The sequence below is a fragment of the Geotrypetes seraphini genome, chromosome 5 (assembly GCF_902459505.1).
Source record: "Geotrypetes seraphini chromosome 5, aGeoSer1.1, whole genome shotgun sequence".
NCBI lineage: Eukaryota > Metazoa > Chordata > Amphibia > Gymnophiona > Dermophiidae > Geotrypetes > Geotrypetes seraphini.
In genome coordinates, this window is record NC_047088.1 from 246,701,917 (window position 1) to 246,726,082 (window position 24,166).

General features: G+C 42.6%; 1 protein-coding gene across 5 annotated transcripts in view; it reads right to left on the bottom strand.

Moving 5' to 3' along the window:
* KALRN (kalirin RhoGEF kinase) overlaps window positions 1-24,166 on the bottom strand; it is a 1,310,049-nt gene that overhangs the window by 493,739 nt on the left and 792,144 nt on the right. For all 5 annotated transcript variants that reach the window (XM_033944399.1, XM_033944394.1, XM_033944393.1 and 2 more), the window contains 4 exons: window positions 20,354-20,473; window positions 14,614-14,832; window positions 12,492-12,641; window positions 8,835-8,949 (listed from right to left, as the gene is read on the bottom strand). In XM_033944399.1, coding sequence (XP_033800290.1) covers window positions 8,835-8,949; window positions 12,492-12,641; window positions 14,614-14,832; window positions 20,354-20,473 — 604 coding nt within the window. The remainder of the gene's footprint in view (window positions 1-8,834; window positions 8,950-12,491; window positions 12,642-14,613; window positions 14,833-20,353; window positions 20,474-24,166) is intronic.

Sequence of the window (24,166 nt, forward strand, 5' to 3'; positions counted from 1 at the left end):
CTTTTCGGCTGAATATGAATAATATATTGGGGGCATTATTTGGAGCCTAATTGAATGCTTGTTACAGTCCTAGATGATATACTAGGGGTTCTCAATCCAGTCCTCAGGGCATGCCTAGCCAGTTCGGTTTTCAGAATACCCACAATGAATATGCATGAGACAGATTTGAATACAATGGAGGTAGTACATGCAAATTTGTCTCTTGCATATTCATTGTGGGTATTACCATAGTATTGTGTTTTTCCTCTTGTCACGGGATATAATCTGACTACCTTTCCCCCGGACTATAGAGCCAGCAGCTCTCAGAGTCACCTAAGTGCAATTTTTTGGTTAGGGTTACCAGACATCCAGATTTCCACGGACTTGTCCTTCTTTTTGAGGACATGTCCGGGGGTCTAGACGGCTTTTTAAAATCCGGCACTTTGTCCGGCTTATGAAAAGCCTCCTCTAAATCACGTCAGGCAGGAGGAAATCCACACATGAAAATATATATTTATATTGCGTACTAAACCTTCTATTTTAAGGGGTAAAGAGGACTCATCTTTGATAATAATAGAAAAAGATGTTCAATAATGCATTACTCAAGCAAAGCACATGAAATATATATAGTATACTAAACCTCATTCCCAAAAGGCTAAGAAAATAAGTAGAGAATCCCTATTCACAACGGCTGTGGTTCAGAGCAAGTGGACATGTCTGATGAGCAATCTTGCCATTATTGTGGCCATCTCTTGGAAAAGGTGACTAAAGTCACCATAAACATATTTTTTAAACTCTGTAAACCGTGTCGAGCTCCACTTCAGTGGAGAAGATGCGGTATATAAACCTAAGGCTTAGTTTAGTTTAGTTTAGGTTTTAATTAGTTCTGTTAGAGCAATCTGAACCCCATCTTTTCATATGGAAAAAATTAAAAAGTTACAGGTGTGAATAAACATTTGGAAAAAGGCAAGCCAGTTGATGTAGGGTATCAAGATTTCCAGAAAGCTTTTGACAAAGTTCCTCATGAGAGGCGCCTGAGAAAATTAAAGAATCGTGGGATAGGAGGCAATGTTGAATTGTGGATTAAGAATTGATCATCAGACAGAAAACAAAGGGTAGGGTTAAATGGCCATTTTTCTCAATGGAGGAGGGTAAATAGTGGTGTGCCACAGGGATCTGTATTGAGACTGGTGCTATTTAACTAATTTTTAAATGATCCTTTACAAAGCCGTGCTAGCGTTTTTAGCACCTGCCGCAGTGGTAACAGCTTGGGCGCTCATATGAATTCTATGAGCATTGGAGCTGTTACCACGGTGACCAGCGCTAAAATTGCTAGCATGGCTCTTTAAAGGAGGGGCGCTCAAGAAAAAGATCTGGGTATTATTATGGACAATATGCTGAAACTTTCCGCCTTCTGGATAAACTTCTTCTTTTCAATGGCGTGCATCAGCCTCTCACAGTAAACAAACAAGTCCAGACAGAGCCAAAAAACTGCTCCAACAAGCACTTGTTTCACCAACAATCATTTGGTTTCTTCAGGGATTCTCAAACCAACTTCAGACATGTACCGGCGGATCTCTTCCAGTAACGCTCTCTGGCGACAGAGCTAAGTATTTTTTGATTCCGTTTCTTCATCTTTTTTGTTTTTGAATCTTTATAACTTATTACTAATTATAAAATGATAAAAATGAACTATAAAAAGATTTAAAAGTAAAAATTATTACTGTGCACAGTAGTGGGGTTTCCCCCTCCTTAGATCTTTTAACATTGTGCTGCGGGTGTGAGTTTTTTGCCAATGACAATAAGAACGCTAGCTGTAAATCATCAATGATTGTTGCGTGATAATAGTTTTTGAGGCTTTTTCTCCACCAGGGTTTAATTTCAATATTAGATCTTAGAGAGGTAGCCCACTGCTGGTGAGTGACATATTTTTGTAATTATTGTTTAATTGTCGCTACAATAGTGTTCTTGAGAGATGATTAAATACCTACATGGCATAAATGCGCATGAGGCAAATCTCTTTCATTTGAAAGGAAACTCCGGAATGAGAGGGCATAGGATGAATTTAAGAGGTGATAGGTTCAGGAGTAATCTATGGAAATACTTTTTTATAGAAAGGGTGGTAGATGCATGGAATAGTCTCCTGGTACAGGTGGTGAAGACAAAGACTGTCTGAATTCAAGAAAGCGTGGGATAGGCACGTGGTATCTCTTAGGGAGAGGAGGAGATAATGGATTCTGCAGATGGGCAGACGGATGGGTCATCTGGCCTTTATATGCCATCATGTGTCTATGAGTGGGGAGCAATTTTTGCACCCTCTCCATATCTGCAACTTGTGAAGCCACCCACTCGCACAGCCCTTGGTAGGGTACCTGCAGAAGGGTTACCAGATAGAACCATGTCTGCTGGAGCAGGGTGAGACATCGCTTTCAAGACTTGTAACTGAGGAGGGAAAAGCAGAAATAAACTGCAGAAAACTGGGAGTCCCGATTTTGACATTACATCGTTTAAATTACTAGTACAATCTTTGGTGTTGAGCCAACTGGACTAGTGTAACATAATATGTTTAGCATGGCCACAAAAGAATTTACCTAGACTGCGTATAGTCCAGAATGCTGCAGGCCGCCTGATTTATGGTTTGAAAAAGTTTGACCATGCGAGCCCCTACTTTCGAGACCTGCACTGGCTTCCCTTGGAGGCTCAAGTTAAATTTAAATTTGGTTGTCTCTGTTATAAAGTTCTCTTTGGCATTGCACCTACCTACTTATCTGAATTATTTTCCTTTGTTCAATCTAAGTGTAGTTCACACAGTCTTTTTAATTTTCCATCAATCAAAGGCTGTCGTTATAAAAAAAAAAAAAAAATACCATCAACGTTTGTTTTCTTATCAGGCGGCTCTCTGGGATAAGAAATTGAAACCTCTGTTACTGAGCTCTATGGGTTATCATTTTCGAAAGCAATTGAAGACACGTTTGTTTATTAACTAATCAAATCTTTCTAACTTGTACCATTTTTAAAAATATTTATTAATCGCATTGAACTTACCGGTAAGTTTCGTCAGCCGAAAGCCTGAAGTCATAATGCCGTTGTACAGGGCCATGGTGAGACCTCATCTGGAGTACTGTGTGCAATTCTGGAGGCCACATTACAGTAAAGATGTGCGCAGAATTGAATCGGTTCAGCGGACGGCCACCAGGATGATCTCGGGACTCAAGGGTCTCTCGTACGAAGAGAGACTCAACAAACTGCAGCTCTACACTCTCGAGGAACGTAGGGAGAGGGGAGACATGATCGAAACATTTAAGTACCTCACGGGACGTGTCGAAGTGGAAGATGATATTTTCTTTCTCAAGGGACACTCGGCCACAAGAGGGCACCCGCTCAAACTCAGGGGCGGAAAATTTCATGGCGACACCAGAAAGTATTTCTTCACAGAGAGAGTGGTTGATCATTGGAACAAGCTTCCAGTGCAGGTGATCGAGGCAGACAGCGTGCCAGACTTTAAGAATAAATGGGATACCCATGTGGGATCCCTACGAGGGTCAAGATAAGGAAATTGGGTCACTAGGGCATAGACAGGGTGTGGGTAAGCAGAGTGGGCAGACTTGATGGGCTGTAGCCCTTTTCAGCCGTCATCTTCTATGTTTCTATGTTTCTTCTATAGAAATAATTTATTATAGGGACTTTTTCAAAAATAAGCACTTTTTAATCAGTTTTGAGTGTGGGTGAGGAGGAGTAATTATTTCATGTTTGTGGTCCTCGCGGTGGTCAAGCCACGCCTCTTAATGATGTTGGTTTAGATTGAGGCGGTTAATTTGTTATTTATAGTTTGTTATGGAGTCTTAAAGAAAGAAACAGTTATTGCGGTTTAATTATAAGTTGGACTGTTTGTGCTTCGCTCAGTCGCTTCGCAAAGGCGCGAGCTAAGGCGCACGCGCCTTTGCCGTGTGCCTTAGCCGGCGCGCCGAACGGCTGCGCCGTTGAGCTGTTGAATTTAAAGTTTCCCGGCACGGGCTGGGGGGCGGAGCAAGCAAGCTCGCTCGCACGCCCGGCCCAGCAGCAAGAGCAGCGTCGGCTGGGCTGGTCAAAGCAGGGCAGGCAGCCGCTGCGGGAGACGTCCTGTCGGGTTAGTCCGGGGCTGAGAGGGTTATCCCCAAGCAGCAACAGCTGCTGCACGATGGCTCCTCCGCTCCTCCGCCTGAGCCGTTGAATTCAAAGTCTCCCGGCACGGGCTGGGGGGCGGAGCAAGCAATGCACTCTGTAGATTTTGTGTTCCTTAACATTTACGCTCCTGTCTTGGACCACCCAGACTTTTTCAAAGACCTTCAGCTGGCGTTAGTTGAATACGATTCTTGTTCTCTGATACTGGGCGGGGATTTCAATCAAATTCAAGATATTTACATAGATAGATCATCCTCTTGCAGACCCTCCAAATCCAGATCTTTTGCAGCTCTACATGCTTTAAAAGAAGCCTTTTCCCTTGTAGATCCATGGCGCTTACTAAATCCAAAAGGTAGGGAATATTCCCACTTTTCACCGCCACATAACACCTACTCGAGGATCGATTTCTTTCTTCTTTCCTCTTCTCTCATTCAAGATGTGACAAGCACTATCATACACCCAATATCTCTTACAGACCATGCAGCTATTTCTTTGCATTTATCTGTTTCTGCTCCGCACAAAGAATCTCCCTCTTGGCGACTTAACAATACCTTACTCTTAGATGAGATAATAGTGGACAAAATCAAATCCTTTACTACAGAATTCTTCGAACTCAATACAAAAGATCCAGAAATTTGTCCTTCTATCGTCTGGGAAGCCTACAAAGCTTCTCTCAGAGGTGAATTGATTAAGCTTGCTTCCTGGAAAAAGAAACAATCCATGCAAAAAGAAAAAGAATTGGAAATTTCTATCAAAAATCTAGAATTACAACATATGTCTACTCATTTACATGATCCATCCTTATTCCAACGTATTCAAAACCTTAAATATGAATATAATACTTTGGTCTCTTGCACGGCCCGACGAGATATCTTTATTTCAACTTCTGGTCACTATATGGGAGATAATCTTATGGGTCGCCCTTTAGCTAGATATCTCAAAACCAAATCAAAACGTTTACACATTTCAGCTATTCAAGACCCATCAGGACAATTAGTAAGAACCAGATCTTTGATTTCCTCCCAATTTGAAAAATTTTATACTGCCCTATATCATTCTGAGTCTTCGGCCCCTGATTCGGACATAGATTCTTTTCTTACTTCTTTAGTTCATCCGACTATATCGGAATCTATTAAAGCAAAACTAGATGCTCCTATAACTACAAATGAAATTGAGACTGCTATATCCTCCTTACCCGCTGGGAAAGCCCCTGGACCAGATGGGTTTACTGGTGAGTTTTTTAAAAGTTTCCGAGCTCTCTTGGCACCTCAACTTCTAACATATTATGATTTCCTCCACTCCACTCCGGACAAACAATTTAACTTCACTGAGGCCACCATTGTAGTTATTCCCAAGCCAGATAGGGATGCTACTTTGGTTAAAAATTTTCGTCCTATCTCTCTCCTCAATTTGGATTACAAAATCATGGCGAAAATTCTAGCACTAAGACTTAACACAGTGATCCCAACCCTCGTACATAAAGATCAAACGGGATTCATCAAACAAAGATATATAGGAGATAATTTACGTTTATTTCATCATATAAATGCTCACGCCAAAACAATGTCGGAGCCTGTGATTGGCCTGGCCATCGATGCTGAAAAGGCCTTTGACCGAGTGGAGTGGCCTTTCTTATTCCGAGTACTGAAATGGTACAACTTTGGTTCCTTTTTCACAAATTGGATAGAAACATTATATCGTCAACCCACGGCCCGTATCCTGATTAATAACTCTCTCTCTAACAGATTTTCCCTTCACAGAGGTACCCGTCAAGGCTGTCCCCTTTCACCATTATTATTTGATTTAGCATTGGAACCTTTATTATCTGCTATCCGACAGTGTTCCCTAATAAAAGGTATTCCCTCATCCAATCGAGACATTAAATTGGCAGCTTATGCCGATGACGTTCTCCTCTTTCTCAGAGATCCTCTTGTCTCTCTACCCCATCTCATTTACATAGTTTCCCAATATTCTCGTCTCTCGGGATACTCTGTCAATTGAGAGAAGTCGGAGATCTTTCCTCTCAATGACCATATTTCCTTCTCAGATCTAGCTCATTTCTCTTTTCCATGGTCACAAGGAGCTGTGAAATATTTGGGAATCCTAATTCATAAAGATCCAGATCATGCTCAGGATCTTAACATATCCAAAATCAAAAATTTAGTTTTAAATACTACAACGCGTTGGTCCCCGCTTTATCTGTCCTGGTGGGGTAGAATAGCCTCCATTAAAATGACTCTGGCTCCACAAATTAATTACATTCTTTCTATGCTTCCCCTTTTATGCCGGAAAAAATTCTTTCATTGGCTTAATATGAAAATTTCTGAATTTATTTGGAACAAGAAAAAACCTCGTATTGCTCTCGCCAAGCTGAAGGCCTCTAAGATTAATGGCGGCCTAAATCTACCAGATTTTTACTACTATTATATTGCATCATTAGCCAAATATGGAGCTCAATGGATAGTTGATTCGAATCCTCAAGATCAACCAGCATGGTTTGAAATGGAACGCTTTTTATGTACACCACTGCACGTCTCGTGCTTTCTTACAGTGTCAATACCTAGACACTTGAGAAGGTATTCTTTATTATGTGCAACGCAGCATGCTTTACGCCTATTAGATGCAGCGGCTGAAATTCACGCTGATGAAGGCCCACTCATGTCCCTTTGGAATAACTCTAAAATTCAGATCAGCGGAAGATCCCTCTCATGGAAGAGGTGGCAGCGGGCGGGTGTGTGGTTTGTTCATCAATTGGTCTCCTCTAATTCTTTTGTCCCCTTTGATATTTTCCGTTCCACATACTCACTCCCATCCTCTGTACGATCACAATGGCTTATGCTTACTGGAATATTAGCTAATATACATACACGCCCTGACTTTATGACCTCTATTCATACTGTTCGTCATTGGTCTACTCTGGCTTTACTGAAGGGTAAGGCAATATCTCTTTTTTATGGTATACTAAGAGATCACTTCTTCACTTTTTCATCTCAATTTATGAACCATTGGGACTCTATTTTGAAAACCACGCTTTCTGAAATAGATTGGGAACTCTTCTGGTCTTCCACAAATCGTCCTCTTTTATCATCCAGAGTTTCGCAATCAATGTACTTTGTTATGTGGAATGCAGTATGGACTCCATATCGTATGTGGAAAGCGAATCTACAACAAGACTCTACCTGTTGGAACTGTCTGAAAGCACCCGGAACTCTCAATCACATGCTTTTCCACTGCAATATGGTTCATTCCTTTTGGCTTCGTATTTGGGATACCATAAAATCTATTACTAATTGTTCAGAAGTGATCTCCATGGACATTATAATTCTTCGTTCTCAACACCCATGTTTTGCACAATCAAATTGCCCGCCTAAACTCATTGACACCATGTTTGTGATAGCTCTAATGCATATTCTGAAAAACTGGAAATCATCCTCATTACTAGACTACACCTTCTGGTGGAACTCTTTAAGTATGTACCACAAATTTGAATCTTATGCATATGAGAAGAAATTGTTTTCTCGATCCTCCACAAACTTGACACGAAACAAATCACCTTGGTCATTCTTAGACTCATATGTTCGTTCTGCTCTATAGACACTTCTGCCTCTCTCTCTCTCTCTCTCTCTTTATCTCTCTCTATTTCTCTTTCTCTCTCTCTTCTTTTATCTTTCTCTTTCTTTCTCTTATCCCTCCTGCTTCTCTGTCTTTTTCTGTTCCTTTTCTAAGCAGTTCCAGATACTCTGGATCCTTTTCATTAATCTAGTTCTATTCAAACGATTGTAGATACGAATATTTGATACATGATTTTTATTATGATTCTATGTGTTTGAACTGCTTTCTATTTATAATTCTTATAATATTCAATAAAATTATTGAACTCAAAAAAAAAAAAGAAATAATTTATTATGTTATGTAGGTTATGTTATTATGTTTATGACAGAACAAGTCCTCTTCCAAAAAGTCTCCTGCATAAATGTCCACTTCTAACTTACACACAAAGGCCTCGATTCCATATAGGTTACCTAAAAAAAATTGACGCCGGCTAGTGTGGCGTTATGCGTCACTGTACAGAATTGCGCTTAGCGCTTCCTAGGCAGCCTTAGGCATCACTAGGCATCCTAACTTTTAGGCGCACCGTATTAATGCCAGGGTTTTTTTGGCCCAAAAGTTAGGTGCACAATGGTCAAGAAGAGGCGCCTAACTTGATAACACGCCAACAATATGCCCCTAAGCATGCCCACTTTTAGGTACGCGCTTTAGACTAGGGGCTCCTTTTATCAAGGCGTGCTATGGGGGTTAGCGCGTCGGACATTTCATCACGCACTAACCCCCGCGGCAAGCCTAAAAACTAACGCCTCGTCAATGGAGGCGTTAAGCGACTAGCGTGGCAGGCGTTTGAACGCGGGGTATTCCGCGCGTTAACCGCCTACCACACCTTGATAAAAGGAGCCCTAGGCGTCTACCTTTTTATAGAATCGCATTTTTCAAGTTAGGTGCCTACTTTTCAATTAAGTCCAATTAACGGCAATTATGAGGTGTTATGTGCCAATAACTGGCGATGATTAAGCCTTTTAATCAATTAAGTTAGGTACCTAAATCAGCCAATATAGGTGCTTAATTGTAGGCACAGTTTATAGAATTTGAGGAAAAATGTCTTAAAGTCTGCCCTTAAATTGGGCAGAAATGCCACATACCTTTCACTTGCTGCTCGGGCCCTCGCGTGTGACTCGCCACTCCGGGCATGCTCACGTTATTTCTGTGAATGTACTTGAGAAACACTTCAGCATTCCTTCGTGCGAGCGTGCAGGCCTGTAAAACAACACGGTTCCCCAGAAAGTTACCACTCCCAAGGCATAAAAAGTTCAGCTGTGTGCTTCTAATAGTCTAGAACAGGGCCGGTGTTAGGGGATGGCAAACAGGCGATCGCCCTGGGCTCCCTTGTCTCCCTGGGCTCCCTTGTTAGGCATGCAGAGGCCTCAAGCCTGCCTCACGGGCCTCTGCATGCCTAACACCAGCGCAGATCAAAAAATTCTTCCTACTGCATTCAGACAAGGTATCATTTCCAAATGCCTCCGACAGCATTTTTTTTTTAGTCCTTACGTAATGTTAACATGAAAAAAGGTGCACCCAGAAGCTTCTGGTCAGATCCAAGCTGCACCTCTAAGGATGATCTACATCCATGGACAGAGTTTATTGCATTACTTGTACTGAACAGAATGTATGCAGGAAATCAGGGGATTCCCATTTATTCTACCCAGTTCTACTACAACAAGTCTCTAATGTAGAATTCAGACAGCATGCAAAAGCAAAAGACGTCCAACAGGTCTGCAGTGAAAGCCAATCAACCAAAGCAAAAAAAAAAAAAAAAAGAGAACCGCAGAATTGATGTACAAAGCACAGGAACTTTTTGGGAATGAATAAATTATAGTAATTCAACGGGTGGTTCTCATTTGTGAGACGACGGGACCCGACACGGTCCGTGTTTCGAAGACCACTCCCTCCTCAAGGGTCCAATTATCTCAATGGCACTCTAACGAGAACCGTATGATGTAGAACGGATTGGCAAAAATTCGAGTGAAGCAGGCAACGTGAAGCTCCTGTAACACTGCTACACAGTGTCCAAACTGATAGCGAAAGTCCCCAGAGGAAGGAGTGTCCTTCGAAACACGGACCGTGTCGGGTCCCGTCTTCTCACAAATGAGACCCAACTGTTGGATTACTACACTTTATTCATTCCAAAAAAAGTTCCTGTGCTCTGTACATTAATTCTGCAGTTCTCTTTTTTTGCTTTGGAATTCAGACACCATCTCATTATTTCCTGAATTTTTTTTTTTGTTTAATTCTTTATTGATTTTCAAATTTTGACAGTGCAATACAACTGTATTAAACATGAGCATTATACATAACGCACTTCAAATACACAAAATTAATCCATTACCAATCCTTTTCTCCCTCCCTTCCTCACATAACTATTACACTGCACATGCATATATTATTGCAATCTACTATAATAAAACGCTAAGCGCGCATGCGCACTCCTGCCTGCGTGTTCCGTGATCCGTATGTCCGTGGCAGGCAGGAGTGCGCATGCGTGCATAAAACGGTCTCTGCGGTCTTGCCGGCTCCCCCCTCACTTACAGTAAGTAATTTCTTCATCGGCACCCCCCCCTGTCGCACCTCTCCTCGAAGCACCCGAACCCCCTTTGACCCTCCCATCGCGGTCTGACCCTCCCATCCCTTCCCGATGTCTGACCGGCTCACTTAGTCCCTTGCTGCCCCTCTTCCCTTCCCGCTGTCCCGACAAACCTGCCGACTCCAGCAGCGTCCGCAGCACTCTACACACGATGCTTCGGGGCCTTCTACTGCCCTGATTTGCTCTGCTGCGTCTCTGATGATGTCATCAGGGACGTGCCAGAGTAAATCAGGGCAGTAGAAGGCTCCGAAGCAGCATGTGTAGAGTGCTGCTGATGCTGCTTGAGTCGGCAGGTTTGTCGGGACCGCAGGAAGGGAAGGGGGGGGGGGCGGCAAGGGACTAAGGGAGCCGGCCAGATCGCGGGAAGGGAAATGGGGGGTAGGGGAAAACGCTGCTGCTGCACAGGGAAATGGTGTTGGGGGGGGGAATGCTGCTGTGGCTGCTGCACAGTGAAGTGGGGTGGGGGAGGGAAATGCTGCTGCTGTACAGAAAGATGGAGGGGAGGGATAGAAGGAAACAGACAGTGGGAGGGAGGGAGACAGAAAGAAAAGAAGAAAGACACAGGGGCAGGGAAAGACACAGAAAGACAGACAGAAAGAAAGACAGTGAGAGGGAGAGAGACAGAAATAAAGAAAGACAGACATATATTCTATCACCCGTTAATGTAACGGGCTTAAATACTAGTATTATAGATAAATACCTTTAGCAATCCCAAATATCTTCCCCTCCCCCCCCCCCCCCCAGATGTATAAGGAATCTGTAAAAAGGGAGATACCTGACATTCATTGCAATTCAACATATGCAGTCAATGGGCTCCACACCTTGTTGAATGTCATACTAGACCACAAACACTCCACATTCATTGTCTCATATTTATACGTGGAACAAATATTTGCCCATCAAAATGTGTAATTCAGTCTGTCGTAACTCTTCCAGTTACGCGTAATCATCTGGATGGCTATTCCGGTCATAATCAAGAAGAGCCGGCTTTTATATCTATCTAAAGAAGGCTTAATATGCAATATTGTACCACAAATTATGGCTTCACAGTTTAACGGGATTGATGACTCAAGAATAATATTTATTTGTCCCCAAATTGACTTCTAGAAATTAAGTATCATTTGACAATAATACAACAGATCCAAGGTCCTTATATCAATATGACAATGCCAGCATCCATTAGACTTATTTTTATTTCAAACGCACTCCTCCATCACAGTTATCTACCCCTTGTAGGTCAAAGTTTCCTTCCTAGCCCTGCCTGATTTACCCTACCTGCTGATAGACTTCGGGTGAACAACCTTTATACACAGAGGGTTGAATTAGGATAAAATCTGGACCCTCCCTAGACCCAGGCCCGCCCAGTTCCACCCATCCCCCAACCGGTTACGCCCCCCAGCTCTGCTCTTTTTGCCCTCAGCCCCGCTGCCTGTTCATCGGGTTGGAAGGCATCTGAGCATGCGCGGATGACCCCTCCCGATGCGATTTCTTTTCAAAACCTGGACAAAGTGCCGGGTTTTGAAAAGCCATCTGGACCCAAGCACTTGTCTTCATAAGGATGACATGTCCGGGGAAAGCCAGACGTTTGTAACCCTAGGTCGAATGAATGTCAGTACTATCTCTAGCAGGCCACATACAGAAAATGACCAAATCTGCCATATAATTCACTGACAACAAAACTCAATGTGATAACTGAATGAACATAATGAAAATGCTCTGTTACTGTATACTTCCAACTTTCCAAACAGTTGCTAACACTATGTTGCCCAACCCTGTGACAGATGGTAACCTTGGAAGGGCTAACCATCTAAGCCCGTAGTGGGCAGACTAGAGATTTTCAATATAGAAAGAGCTACTGTTTTCCATCGCTTGCTTATAAAGCTCTCTGACAAGGTGGAAATACAGCTTGCTGGTCCTTGAGGAATCTTTCATAGAGATTTGAACAGGTGTCCCTAATCTCGGCTTCCTGTACTAGACACCAGGAGGAGAAATATCAGGCCTAATCTAGACATTACCATGATCCTAGTGCGCACAGAAATGATCCAGGAGCATTAGAACAGAAGTTCTGTACAGCCGAGAGCGGTTAAAATGTATTTTTTTTTTTACTTGCCCGCCATGTCTACAGACCAATTCGTCAGGAAGGAAAGAAAGATCTGACCTTGAGAAAAGCTTCTTTCTGCTCCAGGTGCTTGCTGATCAGGGGGCTGACGTGATCCATCTCCGTTGCTGGCCCCAGCTTATCGTGACCTCCACACCAGTCCTCGTCCCTTCGATACTCTTGTTCCAGGCTCTCCAGCACACTGCAGACCTAACGTGGGACCCAGAAGGCTGGGTTTAAGTTACTTATGCTGAATCATAATGATCGAGATTAGAATTGCTTTCTGTGGTATATAGAAAGAGGGGCCTAAATGTAAGTTCCCCAACGTACCACAGGGAGCATCATTCTGTAACAGCTTCTGGGTGTCCAGATTTGATTATAGAAGACTAGCGTGAATTCACATAGACATGCCTAAATATAGCGTGCCTATTTACGCCAGGTTAATGGCAGGTTTAAATGGGCACGCCTAACTCCAGTAAGCAATACACGCAACGTACGGTATTCTAAAACGTAGCATATACTGTATATTAGAAGACATGCTTATGCTCTGTCCAAGTTCCAACCCCCTTGCATTTGTGTATTAAAGCACTTATGCCCTTATAGAATAGCGCACAGGGTGCTTAGGTGTATAAGTACAAATTTCCTCTGCACTTATGTATGCTAGAGGGTGCATAAGTGCAGTGGTGCAGTAATAGAATTACCCTTTATCCCCCTAATTCTATAACCTAAGGGGGAAATTCTATAAATGTCGCCTTAAGTTAAGAGGGAAACGCCATTTTAAACGGTATTTAAATAAAAATTCAAAGCTAAAGTAGCCATCATTTATAAAATCTGGGCTTTAGAGCCTAAATGCTATAGTGCAACTACAAAGTGGGTGTGTCTTGCAGTTGAGTATATAAGTTATAAATTATTCTGACTTGTGCACGCAACGGAGCTTGGACGGGTCCTATTTGGGGATCCGTCCGACCTTGGGGGTGTTAAACTCGGTGGGTCTTGTGCTGGGTCCCTTCCCCCACCACCTTCTTCCACCTCCCCATATTTTTGAAGAGGTGTCTCAGCCGGCAGCCTGACCCCCTGATTGGTCAGCCCCTCCAGCTATGAGAGCCGTGAAGTCTGTTCTGTTTAAGTAAAAACAAACAAACAAACAAAAAAATACCCCCGAGGTCAGACAGATCGCCAAACATGCTCCATCCAGCAGAAAAGGGGAACCCAGGAGTCCAAAACAAAATTTCAACAGTACTAAGAGGTGAGCCGAATTAGTCTTACCACCTGCTATGGAGACTGAGACAGACTGGATTGCTAGGGGGGAAACTATCCTGATATTCAAGTTTGTTCTCAGTCTCCACCTGGTGGCAGTGAGGCATATAACCCATTTGTAAGGACTATGCCAGTTTACCAGGCGACACAGAATGCGTGCTTACCGCAACTAAGTAAAAAGATCCCATGGACACTTACACTTGTTCTCAAGCAGGTCCATTCCTAGATTGTTCACATGCACAGATTACAGTATTTCATAATCTACATACTTATTGCAAACTCTATGCCTGCTGTGCAAAACTCCACCCCTGCACGCCTAACGGCAAAGTACACATCATGGCAGTACGCATACTTTGATACCAGTTGGTATTTACGTGGAACCAACTTCATAAAGTTACCTTGTTAATGGTGGAACTCTCTTACAATACAATTAAGAGCTATCCCTTCTTATGAGAGTTTCCGTAAAGGCCTGAAGCCTATTTGCAAGATATCTCATTCACACTAAAAGATGATTTTGTAAAGGTTTGAAAACCTATTCGACTGCAAGATATCTCATTCACGTAACAGATGAGCAGATCGTCTATGCGTTTTTATGTGTGGCGCAGTGGTTAGAGCTAAAGCCTCAGCATCCTGAGGTTGTGGGTTCAAATCCCTCACTGCTCCTTGTGACCCTAAGCAAGTTACTTAATCTCCTCATTGCCCCTGGTACACAAAATAGAGTATGAGCTCACTGGGACAGATAAGGAAATATGATAAAGTACCTGAATGTAAAACCACTTAGGATATAAGTGGTATATAAATAAATAAATAATATTGCAATTCCTGGTGATGGCCAGCTTCTTCTTAACTTGGAAATTGCATTGAACGCCTGTTGGCGTATATTAGCGATTCATAAATATTTATGTAATGTAATGACTGAGCCCACCTGTTCGGACGTTTTGTAGAAGGCGACCGAGGCATTGACCAGCTTGAGCCTGTCTTCCATCTTCAGCATTAGCTGCTGCCAATTCAGTGCCACCTTCTCGGCACACTCCCTGATGGCGTCTCCGTCATAGTGCCCGGCCTGCAACAGGGCCTCGGCCTTCTGCTGGACTTGAAGGGCGCTCTGGTGAGTCTTCTGTAAGGAAGTGGCATGAAAGAGGGACTGTGTATGAGGGGAGGAAAGAGAGGTTTGTACAGATGTGCCAGGAGCATGATAAAAGGTCAGGTGTGAGCATGAAGATGTGAGAGAGTGAAACAGTTTTCAAAGGGCTTTCCAGCGACATCACCAAGTCACTTTTCTTAATTGCTCACAACACACTACAAAGAGCCAAACATCAAACTCCACAAACGCAAATCCCAAGACTGAAATCAAAAGTGGAGTTCAAAACTTGTCGATTGTTAATTCTTCTTTTTCATATATACCCAGAAGGAACACAATAATACTGATATCGCGATTATATGAACCTTCACCTTAAAACCATGTCTGGGGTGTGAAATCAAGAGGGAAGAGGACCTCGGACTAATTACTTGTCGTTACAAGCCAGCCGAATGGCTGTTCAATTGGATTAGACAGTGCTGTAATCATTGGTCAACAATCCTCATGAATTTTCAGCTTAACCTATTGCTTATATGCTCTTAAAAATTCATATATAATACATTTTAGAAAATTCTGTATGTCAAGTTAACTTATCTTATGGTTGAAAAATCATTAATTCAAAGCGCTGATTCCTAATTGCAACATCTTTTTAAAAAGCTTGCCTTTGTACTATGAATCTTAGCGTCCAAAGTCATGGACGATTCTACCAATGATTATGTAACGTTTCAGCAGTTCATAACATAGAAAAGCTTCATTGATCAACCCCTACACTACACTTTAGCAGTCCCAGAGAAAATCAGAAACACAGATCTACATATGGTTCTCAAATGTCTTAGCTTCTTTCAAATCAATGTGCAATGAATTAAAACCCGTTACAAAACCATGTGTGCCAACACTTGACTGCCCTTAAAGGAAGCCTGTTTACAAGAGTGAGAAGGAATGCATTCAGAATAAGACTTTTGGAAGGGGATGGTCGGAAATGATAACATTTTTGGGCCCGGAAAGAGGTACTTTCCCTTCCAAAAAAGTTGGACACAGACTTTGCAACATTGTGCAATGATTGTACAAAATCCAACACAGTTACAAAATGGTCAAAATGCCAAATATGGTCATTGCAAGACACAGTGGGATGAACTAATGCATTAAGGAGCCTGATTGCTGAGCTAAGTTTTGGCCATTAATGATGCTGGCTTTTAAGACCAAAAATGACTTGCTGTGTTTCTGGCCGTGGCTCATAATAAAATTTTTTTTAAAATACATCATTCACATAAATATAGTAGTATAGTGGTGTGATAGTTTTGGGGGGAAAAAGTCTCACAAGCACGTTTCTCGGGCAGGGTGCTGCCATTTTGAAGAGGCGGGCCCTGAGGCAGGAGGGTGTAGGCCAGGGATCTCAAAGTCCCTCCTTGAGGGCCGCAATCCAGTCGGGTTTTCAGGATTTCCCCAATGAATATACATTGAAAGCAGTGCATGCACATCGATCTCATGCATATTCATTGGGGAAATCCTGAAAACCTGACTGGATTGCAGCCCTCAAGGAGGGACTTTGAGACCCCTGGTGTAGGCATCTCTCCTGTCTGATTCAAGGTGGGGGTTGAGTCAGATAGGGAGGGGAGGCTGGGATTGTGAGGTGTGTGTAAGGGACCAATCCAGCTTACTGGGCCACCAGGGATTCTTTTAAGCTTTTTTGGGTGGTGGGGGGTTAGGATTGGTCTGCAGAACCACCAGGGGTGTTTTTTTTGTTGTTTTTTTTTTAAGCCTGGGGGGTGGGGGTGGGGGCTGCGAGGGATTATGGTAGGGGTCATGGTAGGGCTCCCCTGGACCACCAGAGGGGTTTTTTTTTAGTTGGAGGGAGAGGTTGGGATCCCTGGACATGAAAGCAAGAGTTATGCCTACCAGACAGCTCTTGTGGGCATGCCACAGGAAGTTTCAACCTCTTTAACGACCAATGCTAAAAACCAACAGGGTGCATATAATTTCCATGTTGTTGGTGTGAGCATTGGTCGCTAAAATCAGACTAGTGCTGGAGTTTTGTGCATCTGCGCCTCAGATACTTAGATGGCATTTCTCTTCAGATAAAATGACTGCAAAGCAGCAGTCTGCTCTCTAAAGCAACATATCCAAAATGTTGGTACTGCAGATACCACTACATAACTGCCATGGTACTGTACAACTAAGACCGTTAAAAGGGAATAGATATATGTAGGAATCTGTTGACAATTCATGGTAGACGGAGTTTCCTACGGGTGCTCATAGCCAGCCTCTGGAAAATTTGTAATTTTTTTTTCTAATGGTCTGTATTTATCCCATGTTGAACTATTCACAATGGCAGAGTTCCAAGTAATGAGGAAAGAAAGCTGGAATTTCATTCCAAAAGTAATCGGCGTGGACACGAAGCGGCATGGAACACTTTTCAGTTTTGAGCCTATTAGAATGGCTTTACTCTTACTGCGTCAAGGAGTTTGTGAATAGTGTAGATCTTAGGGTCCTGGCCCACTCTCCATATTACATATTACAGCTGAGTTGGTCTGTAGACCCTTTCCAGCCTTAATTGCAGAAAGCACAAAACCGAAATGTAACCAGGCCAAGATTGCAAAGGATGTGAAGCTGGAAAGCCTCAAATTAATTTTTTTTTTTCACCATAAGGGACAAAAGCACCTTAAGACATGCACAGTTTCTCTCAAAAGCTAAAAGCTCATTCATTTTTAATTTTGGAATTAATGTTCGGTTTTTATTCACTATTTTTTACCTTTGAATCGCTCCATAGTGTGACCGCACTTAGAATACTGTGTGCAATTCTCGTCATCGCATCTCGAAAAAGATATAGTGGAATTAGAAAAGGTACAGAGAAGAGCAATGAAAACGATAAACGGATGGGATGACTTCCCTATGAGGCTAAAGCGGCTGCGGCTCTTCAGCTTGGAGAAGAGACGGCTCAGGGGGATATGACAGAGGTCTATAAAATACTGAATGGAACGGAAAATGTAGATGTGAATCATTTGTTTTCTCTTTCCAAAAATACTAGGACTAGGGGGGCATGCCACGAAGCTACACAGTAGTAGATTTAAAACAAACCGGAGAGAATATTTCTTCACTCAAATGCGTAATTAAACTCTAGAATTCGTTGCCTGAAATGTGGTGGAAGCAATTAGCATAGCAGGATTCAAAAAAGGTTTGGGTAATTTCCTAAAAGAAAACTCCATAAGCCATTATTAAGATGGACTTGAGTACTCTTTTGGGATCTTATGTACCAGGTACTTATGTCCTGGACTGGGCTTGATGGACCTTTGGTCTGTCCCAGTATGGCAACTCTTATGTTCTTATGTAACCACATCGGTGTCTCCTTCTACCATATATGAGCACGATATGCTCCTACATTTAGACAACTGTTAGCTTCCTATGTATGAATTTAGGACCCCAAGTTTGCAGCTGAAAACTCACTTGAATCTATGACTCTAAAATTTAGTAAGTTAAATTTAGGCTTGTAAGTCATTTGTTTTTATACTGGAACCTAACAAGACTTATTACAAAGGTGCACTGCCAAAGCAATGTACACTAAATGCTGAATCGCCCAGTCTATTCCTATAGGCGGCTCAGCATTTAGCAGCAAACCCCTTGTGAAAGCCAACCTAAGTTAGGTACCTATTGCTGAAAATCAGCGGTAGACCTCTCTCTCTTTTCCTTCCTCAAATCTGCCCTTATTGTCAACCAGTTTTTAGGGTACCAGTGAAAACTAGAGTTAGGCCATAGCCATTCTTCAGATGTGGTCAATTGAGCTTCCTAACTTCAAAATCTAGGAACCTAAACCTTCTGAAAATCAGCCTAAGATGCATATTTGAGGAACGCTATTCACATTTTAGACATGAATTACTTGATATTTAGACATGTATATAGCATACATGCCTAAATCCCGATTTTACAAAACCATGTCTAAATCTCAAAAATCTGCATATAGCAAGGGGCGTGGACTGGTTTGAGATGGGGCAAAATATAAACTAACATTTCCCGTATCAGAGGGGGAAATACACATCTCTATATAAAAAGATGGACTTCTACACCAGCTCCCCAGCATATCTAGATTTCAGACAAGTGCGTTTTTTTCATGGAGTGCTCCACTAGGGAGATTAGGGGGCAGGGGGTTGCCCTCCCAATCCCTCAGTGCTTCATGCCCTCCCCAAAAGTACCACCACCAAGGATAATGGGCTCTTGTGACAGCATTGGAAATGTAAACATGTATGTTGCTGAAACAGCTAATATACATGTGTATGTTCTGAAATGTTGGTACACATTAGTTTATGTTGCCACGTTGATAAGATGTCTACTTTTCTGAAATTGATGTTCCTGCTGTAAATAGCTGATGTACAAATGTCCATTTCACCATGTATCTTGGGCCAGGCACATCAATGCAACTCATGAAAACTAGGATTTGTGCGTGATTCACCACTTACACCCACAAAGCACAGCAGACTTGGTACAGCTGGAATTTATGTGTCCTCTACTGTGGTACTGTTTTTATCATGATCTGGATTGTAATTTTTTTTCCCCTTTGTGACTCGTAATCATGGAGGGTTGTAAACCAGTGAAGCTTTCAGGATATCCTTCATGAGTATTAAAGAGATGTATTTGAATGCATTGCCTGCACTGTTTGCAAATAGATCTTATTCATATTCATTAATGATATCCTGATAACCTGATTTATACCCCTCCAGAACTGCTGTTTTACACTCCTGAGCTTTAAAACATTCTAGGATGGTTACTGCAGATGGGCAGACTGGATGGCCATTTGACCTTTATCTGCCATCATGTTTCTATGTTTCTATAACCATAAAGTTCTATGACCTCACAATGCAGCTGTAAAGAATCTTAGCCAATAGGGAGAGGAGGAGATAGCGGATGCTGTGAATAGGCAGATTGGATGGGCCATTTGACCTTTATCTGCTATCATGTTTCTATAACTATAAAGTTCTATGATATCACAATGCAGGTGCAAAGAACCTTAGCCAATAGGGAGAGGAGGAGATAGCGGATGCTGTGGATAGGCAGATTGGACGTGCCATTTAGCCTTTATCTGCTATCATGTTTCTACAACCATAAAGTTCTATGACATCACAATGCAGGTGTAAAGAACCTTAGCCAATAGGGAGAGGAGGAGATAGCGGATGCTGTGGATAGGCAGACTGGACGTGCCATTTAGCCTTTATCTGCTATCATGTTTCTATGTAAAATGAAAGATGTGATTGACCTAACATTTCATTGTGTTGTGCATTACAGGAATACTGGAATTATGTAACATTCACAGATGACAATGACATATTAGGTCAGAGGTCACTGTGCTGTTAAATTCATAGGTGTGCAAAAAATTATGCATAGGAGTCGGTACCTGCAGGACAGCAGGCTGACTATCCCCAAAGCTGACCTGAATATCTTTGCTGGCGGTGTGAGGATAAAAAATACCGATGGTCAGATCTTCAGCCATCTGGCCAGCCGGTAAACGACCAGCTAGCAGCGGCAGTTTCATGAACGTGCTTTTCAGGGTTGAGAGCCCTACATTGGGGTATAAAAAAGAAAATCCTAGGCAAGGCAGTACCTCAATGGCCAACTGAAACTGTTCATGCTCCCTCTGCAGCTGCTCAGCTTCTGACAAGGAACTTGCGTTAACCAGGCTGGCGTTGAGCATCGACTCTCCATTGCGGATCCAGCCCAGCACCTGAAAAGGAAAACACACGGCTGAGCTGATCCTGTCCTGCCCACCACAGCTGTCAGTCAACTGAGCTCTACAGCAGTTCAAAACTCTTTGAAAAATATATGGAAGGTTTAACAGAGGAGACCACCATTTAATTACAAAGGGGGAAATTCTAGAAATGGTGCCGAAATTAAGCCGCCGGTAGGTGCCCTTCCAGCGCCTAAGTTAATTAACAAACGCTGTTTAAAATGGAAAAAAAAAAAATGCACCGTTAAAGTATCTACCATTGCCTAAATAATACATGCTGGAATCACGCTTACATGGGCACTTTAGGCCGCCTAATGCCACTTTGGGTGTGGCTAACACCAGAAATGGCATTAGCCAGCCTAAAGCGCCTGCATAGGCGTGATTCATGACAAAGACAGGTGTCAGAAATGTAGACCCAGAAAACCCTGGCCTACATTTCCACCTATTTTTCGTGGAGGTGAGATTCTCTATAGGGTGCCGTCATATGATTGACACGCCATCAGCGGCTGCTTTTTAGGCGGCCAACAATATTGGCACTGTATTATGAATCCGGGCCAACATGCACAAATACACATGAAAAGGGAGTCCTTCAGTGAACGACCCATATGAATACTGGACTTGGGTTTTGGCCAGGTACTAGTGACCTGGATTGGCCACCGTGAGAATGGGCTACTGGGCTAGATGGACCATTGGTCTGACCCAGTAAGGCTATTCTTATGTTCTTACATGTGCCAAGTATAGGACAATGAAGCCATTGTAACATCATTGATGAGGTTGGCTCTGAGGAACTGTGGACTGAGGCATTATGACATCACAATCTCAGCTCTGGAATGTTGCTCTCATTGGGGTTCCAGAATCTGGCTATTCTTTGAGATGCTGGAATATTGCTACTCCGTGGTTTTGGCCAGGTACTAGTGACCTGAATTGGCCACCGTGAGAACGGGCTATTGGGCTAGAGGGACCATTGGTCTGACCCAGTAAGTCTATTCTTATGATCTTATGTGAGCCACTATAACATCACTGATGAGGTTGGTTCTAAGGCACTGTAAAATGAGGCATTATGACATCACAATCTCAGCTCTGGAATGTTGCTCTCATTGGGGTTCCAGAATCTTGCTATTCTTTGAGACGCTGGAATGTTGCTACATTTTGGGTTTTGTATTATATAGAAAAGCCTTAACCGTATATCAGCTCTGTAAATGTAAGCAAATTAGATAGAGGGAAGATAATTTAATAAATATATAAAATAATCAAATCATCAATTCTAGCATCATTCGAAACTTAGATAAAGGCCATAATAGCATCTGATATAACGAATCTGAATCAAAATATTTGTTGAAAATATCATCATAAATGTTCAAATTATAATTGGAATAGAGTCATAGTCCTTATTGAGTATTTAAAGAAAACTGTGGTGGATATATTATAAATTATACAGACTTCAATCTTTGGAACTTCTTATGATGTATACCATTCCAGGTTCCTGTCTTGTATATTGTTATAATCATTTATGTCCACCACCGCCTACCGACAATAAAATGAATTTAATTTATTTACTTTAATTACATTTAATACCCTATAATTATTATAATCACTCAATTTATTAGATTTACTATTATTATAGATATTAATCTTAAATACTTTTAAATACTTTCAATTTATTTTATGTTGTAAACCGTTTTGGCTTAAAACGGTATAGAAAATTAATAATGCCATGGTAAATTAAACCTGTAAGCCAGAGGTGTCAAAGTCCCTCCTCGAGGGCTGCAATCCAGTAAGGTTTTCAGGATTTCCCCCATGAATATGCATGAGATCTATTTGCATGCACTGCTTTCATTGTATGCTAATAGATCTCATGCATATTCATGGGGGAAATCCTGAAATCCCGACTGGATTGCGGCCCTCGAGGAGGGGCACTGACACCCCTAATTTAAACGGTATATTATGCACATTAGTATTCGATCCCTAGTATGTATCGAGTTAAAATAAAAACTTGGATCGAAAACCTGTACTGAAGCTATGGCAAATTGTAACCTGTTAACTTTATATTATGTATGTTAACCTGTAACCCATTCTGAGTTCTTTGGGGAGTACGGGATTGAAAATGCCCCTTGTAAAAAGAACTTGTTATCCCAGAAGTACTAAGCTTGTAAGTAGAGGTATGCATGGGAAAGGGGATCGTGGGAATCCTGCGGGTCCCGCGGGTGTCCCGTAGGAATCCCCCCCAACCCACGGGACTCACACGGGGATCCCCCTCTAGCCAACGGGACTCCCACGGGGATGGAAGGCTTTGGAAGCAGGGTTCGTCCATATAATATAATGGACACGTCAGCCTTAGTAAAAGAGGGGGTTTATAAGTTAATTACCTGAACAGAAAACAAAAAAAGGGTTCCACCAAAGAGATTCCACAAGGAAAACAGCAAAAGAAACTGTGGAATTGATGATCCTGTCAGAAGTAATTGCTGCTTTTTATGGGGATAGACGGGGATGAAGGTAATTCCTTGCGGGGATGGGTGGGGACGGAGAGGATCCTGACGGGGATGGGTGGGGACGGAGAGGATCCTGACGGGGACAGGTGGGGACGGAAAAGATCCTGGCGGGGACGGGCGGGGATGGGTGGGATTTCTGTCCCCGCGCAACTCTACTTGTAAGTCCTGTTGGGAGGTTCCAAACAGCCCTCCCCCATTTCTGGTTGAGTGGCACGAGACGTTTCTTCAGCTCATTAGTGCCCCATTATTACTCAACTCTCTGCCAGTTACAGAAATGATTCTAACATTCCCCACCGTCAGCCTTTTGCTTCTAATTTATCATCCTCCTGATCTCTTCCTATTTATTCGCTGGGCTTTGTTTTTGGAGGTCTATGAAGAGATAGTCTCTGCTGATCTTTGTCACTGTGTAAATTACTCCTGGGCTTCAGTGTCTAAACCTAGAACTGATCAATGCTGGGCAAATGAAGTGCCTGGGTCTAAATGTCAGCTCCCATGGTAATCAATAGTATCTGCTTCACCAACTCGTGGCCGATACAGCTGTCACCTGTGCTCCTGAATTAAGCTGACAAGGAGAGTAAATTGCTCAGTGCTAATGGGCCGCAAGAAATTATTCTAATAGTCGTGGGTCTGCATATAAAGTGCGCCTCGTTGAGTGAATCGATTCAGCTTGATGAAGCTGTCGGGATCTCACTGGATACTACGGCCAGGCTTGTTGGTGTAGCTAGGCCCTCATTTGAGCCAGAGATATTCAAGATGAGCTGAACAAACAGGAAAAAGTGACCTCGACCTTGGGATACCCAGGAACTAAACTTTGAGGTAATGCAGGAGGGCAGATAAGAAAAATCCCCCCCCAGTAAAACATTATTTTGCAAATGACTATAAATTTAAAAAATGAGGATGTACAAGGTTGGAGTTAAGAAAGAGAAACAAATGAGGTGCTTAACGCTCACTGTTAGCAGCAGATTCTTAAGTTATCCCCCTAATTCTATAACGGGGAACCTTGAGCTAGGTGCCATTTCTGCATGCATGTTTATAGTATATCAGCACATACGTGCATATATGCAGTGGAGTAGTAACGGGGGCGGACAGCCCCAGGCACTGTCTTCTCGGGGGGCACCAGCACCTTTCCGTCTCTCTGCCCCCCCCCCCCCCCACACGGGGGGCAGAGAGAAAGTCAAGCATTGGGGAAGGGGGGAGGGGT